General features: G+C 39.7%; 1 protein-coding gene across 2 annotated transcripts in view; it reads right to left on the reverse strand.

The window, feature by feature from the left end:
• Positions 1 to 239: 239 nt before the first annotated feature.
• Positions 240 to 6,047, reverse strand: part of LOC111863970 (1-phosphatidylinositol 4,5-bisphosphate phosphodiesterase delta-4) — a gene marked incomplete at its 5' end in the record, with an annotated part of 14,208 nt that continues 8,400 nt past the window's right edge. For both annotated transcript variants that reach the window (XM_033751269.1, XM_033751268.1), the window contains 2 exon segments: positions 240 to 4,366; positions 5,308 to 5,457. In XM_033751269.1, the coding sequence (XP_033607160.1) occupies positions 4,284 to 4,366; positions 5,308 to 5,457 (233 nt within the window).

Below are 6,047 nucleotides of genomic sequence, written 5' to 3' on the forward strand. Positions count from 1 at the left end.
GGCTGAGTCAACCCCAGGGCCATAGTGGGGCTGGAAGGATTAGGTCAATTGAAAAATCCAATGACCTCATCAAGAATCAAACCCACAACCTTCCAGCATGTAGCACAGTGCCTCAACCGGGTACACTACTGCGTGCCCAATTATGCTACATCTACTTTGATTAAAATATTTCATTATTATTACTGAATGCTGAAGAACAAAAATCCTTAAAATGTAAGGTCAGAAAAATATATGAGCTCTGCAGTTTTTAACTTCTTCAATTAGCAATATAATTAACCCCCAAATTTACAACTTTTTACAGATTTCTTTAATTTTCAAATGCTTTAAAATTTCTAAAATTGCATTTCTAAATAATTACATTGACTTTCTGCATCCTACTTCAGGGCACAACTGTAATTTCAGTTTCTCTGGGCTTCAGCTGTGTCATATCTTGAAGCTCTTCCAAACATTTTGGTACATATCACACTTACATCTTCAGGATGAATCATTGGGGGGGAGATGAATGCAGCCAAATAAACAGATCTCAGAATACAAAAAAGGGTCCTTAGTTACTTACTTACTTAATTAATTATCAGGCTGATTATTTTTAAAATGTTAATGTATCACAACTACAAAATTTGGAATGAATATTTGAAGAACAATTTGCCCACTATTAGAAAACTTGTGAAAACATCTCTCACTGTGTTATTCTTCAGCACACAATTCTGATCAGAAACAAATATATGACAGGACAAGTAAAATGTATATATTTTTTGTGGTGATAAGAAGAAACCGTGCCAGGAATGGAAGAATGCAAATAATTTCAATCCAGTCCTTGCGAACAGTCCGTGTCATATGTGCTGACATCTCCTTTATACAGTACACGAATCCCTGATTACCTTCCTTCCTGTTTCTGCGGCAATATACCCTTGGCCATTAGGGAATCCTCTGCAACGTTCCACATGACCCACAGCACAGTTAACTGAAACAACATTCTGTTCGGTGAGCACTTCTGTGGGTGATCATTCTGGAGCATCTGTCACTGATGGTCTTTTCATGAATGTTGTGGCCCTCAAGCACAATGTTCAGTAACTTTCCTTGCCCACTGATCATACTGGTCAGGATTGGGTACAAGTTTTCCGTCCTCCCTCCATGGGTCTGTTCAACCAAAACCTACGTATACACGCATATAAACTCATCCACACTATTCACTTCAACCCTGAAGATGGGGGCAGCATTTAAATCTGGAATGTCAACAATGCTGCCTGCATCAACACAGCACAAAGTCCCAAAAGTAGAATAAACATCAACAATGAACCACTGTGAAATACATAGTGTTTCTTTCACAACAATAAATGTTAGCAAAATGTAAATCAGACTCTCAGCATACAAACTAATCAGCTGCATTTCCTGTCAATGTTCTTTGTATAACAACAACAAAGAAAATTCTGAAACTCTCACAAATGAGACAACATAAGACAATGGGTTCCACAGCAGCAGAAACACTTCAAGGCACTTACACATAAGGGAAGGCTTACCCTTCATACACTCAATGCTTTAATTTTTTGCCTTAAAAAAAGGTTATTAGAGATATTGCCAAGTAACTCACAGACCATGTCAGTAGATACAGAGAACTCTCACCTACAGATTTCATATCTGTAAAACTTATGGTTGCTTGGAAAAATTTGTCTGCACTTGATCAAGTGAACACTGTGAAGCCAAGGCTCAGAGCCTCCTCTTGAAGTAACTTCCACACAGTAAATTTAACCTCAGGTTACTGTACAAACTTTACTATACAAAAGGATTCCGCGTGGTAAAAAATATATCTTATAAAAATATATAATAGCATTTGCTGAGGTTAGTAACCTAATAGCTTAATATAAAACTGACATAGCTCATACATGAATGGGCATGGAAAAGCTGCACCAGCTAATTTAATGGTTCCACAGATGTTGGTTCCCTGGGAGAAGTCCTGACCATTCTGGACTCTCTGTGAGACTCAGTCCAACAGCATATGAAAGCCATTATTTCTATTTCACAGCAAATTACATGAGGAACTACAAAAATTATCCATCACTGAAGATACCACTGTCTACTGTCCGTAAAAGTAGAACATCTTCTTTTAAATGCTGGATGGGTCCAAAATGGGCTCCACTCATAAAAACAAAAGAGAGAAGATTATGCTATTCTAACATGTAATGCTATATAATTTGGTAGATAGGTACCAACGTTTTGGATGTATCTGCTGCTTCCATCTTCAAGGTGGAAGAAAAGTTTACACCTATCTATTATAGTGTATGGCATCACATCTTAAAAAGTCAGTATCTTCAACCATCATTACCACTGCTATAGTAACCTCAAACCTCACAACACAAGGGAGCTCTTTCTTTCTAACAGTGTGTGTGCGTGTGTGTGTGTGTGTGTGTGTGTGTCTGTATATATAACTCATGCATCATGTAATGTTAATCATATCAGTTTATATGACATAGCATCCTGGCAGTTCACAGGCTGCATTCAGCACACTATGGGACATTTGCCAACAGAGTCCAAACTGTATCAAGTATACAGAATTCGTGCTAACTCACTTTGGATTTTATAAACCAGCTGCTACCCCCTTAAAACTTCAGTGACATAATTTCCCATTGTGCTGTCATACATAGGAATGGAACATATACAATTTGGAGCAGTTTAATTTTATTTTTAATCCCAGAACAGAAAATTAGGGTATATAAATAATAAAATCGTGTGAATCACGAGGTGAAAATGCTGAAAACTGAAACTGGACCTAATTTTATGTAATATATTCAAATAAATTAAACCAAAAGTGATTTTACTGCAAAACTTGGCAGGACATTTAAAAAATCACAGCCCACTTATGCTCAGACTTGTGTCAGATGATTTGAAAATGCTCACAAAATAATCAACCAATCATATGCCCCCCCCCAAAAAAAACTGGGTTGTTAACAACTGAACCTCAGCCACAGCTATTCTTACTATTCTTTCTCAATTTCATACAAAGAAAAGGCTTATCTCCTCTTCAACTTATATTGTATTTGAAGATGTATAAAAATCCAAATGTTTAAGAATATATAACATGAGTGTATTCAGTGTTGGGGAGAATAAATACACCCAGAGTCAGTAATGATAAGGCTGTACCAAATGGACTTCCAACTTGCCAGTTTTTCAATAATATTACAAACCTTCAAACGTCTATTTTTTGCAGGAACTGAAGAATGATTTTAAACCTCATTCCACCTAGATGAGTTCAGGGTACATGTGTTAACTACAAAAGCCAAAGACACAGAATCATCAGTGATCATTTAGTACAGCATTTCTGTCAACAGCTGCCATCAAGTGTGACAAATTGTACTGAAGGGACGGAGTAGACTTCTAAATGACATACATCCGCTGGTTTGAAGGTCATTTGAGGAAGGATTGTGGGGTTTTGTGTACAAATGCGTGTTCCCTAAGCAGCTTTAGTGTTTCCAGCAGGTCTTGGTAGTCCAAAGAATTAAGTGAAAGTATGCAGCCCCCAAAACTATAGCATTTTTCAACCTTTCAGGAGAGACAGGCTTCCTATACACTAAAAAAATATTCTCCTACTGCAGATGGATGAAATCTTGTGCTTGTTCCATTTTCTGTTTTATGGTGTTCACATGCATTCCATATTTTAACCATAAGGACTGAACTTACACCAGAGAGTTTATGTATGTTCAGGTTAATGATAAAGCCTTTCGCTGCCAAGCCCTGTCATAAAACTGCAGAGAAAAGTTTGCTTGGGGGTAAATTCAGCTGCACAGAAAAAAAACAAAAAACTTCCTCAAATGACCTTCAAACATAAGCATGTACAGATCACTTGTAAGATTATTATTTCCTCTAAACATTAATTTGTCACACCTGATGTCACTTATTGACAGAAATGCTGTATTAATTCATTAATGAGTCCATCTCTTTGGTTGTGGCAATTTCAGTGCAAGTAACACGGTCTCATCTAATGCTCATAGCATGCAATGGACTAAATCTTGAACACCAACTTCAGAGGAACTCTTCAGACAGACTTTTCTAACTCTCTGATGTTGGGCGTGAGCACCAAGTGCTGCATACTAAAAGCTTAGACCCTCATGAGTGTCTTGTTCCTCAATACATGGCGTTAGGCTCAGAGGATTCTACTTCTTCCTACATCACCGCTCCAGGCGATACACACTTCACCACATTCCACCTCTCTCTTATACACATTAAAAAAAGGAATTACGTGAGAAATTAGTACATAGCCACCATAGTACATGGCAGAGAATGTTGAATTGTCACTCGATGGAGACATGCACAAAGAGAGTCGCTGGTGACACCAGGTTCCTCAGGTAATCCAACAGGTAAACATGTCTGTACCCTGCAAAGAAGCAAGTTGAATCTGCTGTCAGTTCACAGTTCTGAGGCCACAGAATGAAGTCCATGGATCAGCTATTCCACAGCTCCCTCAATCTGTCATGCTTCCCCACCCTACAGTATACTTCCCTACATCCCCCACCAGTCACTTATTTTTTTTTATTGCTAGTGGGGTGGGACTAAGTCCCTTGTACTGCGGCCACTTCTGGCCTATTGTACCAGCCCCAGATGACAGGTGAGGGTGATTGTGGAGCAACTGGTGGAATGCAGATTGGCAGGGGAAACCGAAGTACTTGGAGAAAACCTGCCCCAGCACCACTTTGTCCACCACAAATCCCACTTGACCAGACCCGGGAACGAACCCAGACCGCCACGGTGGGAAGCCAGCGACTAACCGCTTGAGCTACGGTGCAGACCTCCAGTCACCTATCTATTGTTCCTATTTTCTGGGTTAAGACACTGTCAGCAGCTAGACAAAACAGCATCAGACAAGAAGATGATAGAAGAAAGATGAACTGCAAAAGATTTGGAAGGAAGTTGTTGTGTATCCTTCTATTCACCTGGAGGGACTGATGAAGATCATGGTAACTTTCAGCCAGGACAGCTGGTGTCCAGCCAAGAGTTTAGCAGCGCACCACTCAAACACAAGTATAGGGCACTGTGGTTCAATAACCTGCTCAGTTTCTAGGCATTCTGTTTGCTAGAGTGTTAGCAGTAGCAGTGATACTCTTTAGTAGCAACAAGAGGCTTCGGTTCACTGACACAGTCCAGAGGGGCCTGGAGGGAAACAGAAATGTACACAGACAGGCAGGAGCCTTGAATGCCATTATCCTCACCATCCAAGGGTCTTCTTATGGTGTTGCTGCAGTGTTCAGCAACTGAACTCTGTCTAAGAAACTGATGTTCATACAATGACCATTAGGCAAGCCTGACTCACTACCGTACCTTCCTGTATGCTGGTGAATGGCAGGGCGTACATGCCCAGCATAGCGTCCTTGCCTGTTGTGCTGCAGTCCCTCACAATGAAGTGAACCATGGCCAACTCTGGTACTTTCAGGGAGAAGCTCATTTCTTGGTTCCATCTGGGGTTGAATCCTAAAAACATAAAGAAAAATGCAATTAAATATCCAAAACATTTCTTTTTAATTATGTATTGACTTTCCTAATAATGACTACTAATCACTGCCCTCCCTCCTAACCTCAGACATATCCCTTTCTGGGCATCTCACATTTAGTGATCCATTCACACTGAGGAGGGTGGTCTAATGGTACGCTGTGGACTTGTACTCCAGAGGTGCCTGTTTTGAATCTTGGCCAAGACCTCAGCTATCATGACTCAGTTTTCTTGTGATCAAGCCAAATTCTTCCCAAGTCATCAATCATAACATCATTTGAAGTTATACAGTCTACATTCTGACAGTTTTGTAATATAACGCAAAAAAGGAAAGACATATTCACAAAATACGGTCATTATGTGTCTCAAACAAGTGACATCATTCTTGTTATTAAATTTTACAGCCTTTACATTGTCTAACTCTGGCTTTTAAGAATTAGTTATATTGTATGTTGAAAGTTAAAATGTTTTGGAGTACACTGCAGATTAGGATTAGGCAGATTAGGAAGTCAGCCAGTGCACACATCTCACAGAGTGTGGGGATATGCGGTGTAGGGATGTGGTGGAGTGG

Source organism: Cryptotermes secundus, unplaced genomic scaffold (assembly GCF_002891405.2).
Source record: "Cryptotermes secundus unplaced genomic scaffold, Csec_1.0 scaffold279, whole genome shotgun sequence".
In the NCBI taxonomy this organism is placed as follows: domain Eukaryota; kingdom Metazoa; phylum Arthropoda; class Insecta; order Blattodea; family Kalotermitidae; genus Cryptotermes; species Cryptotermes secundus.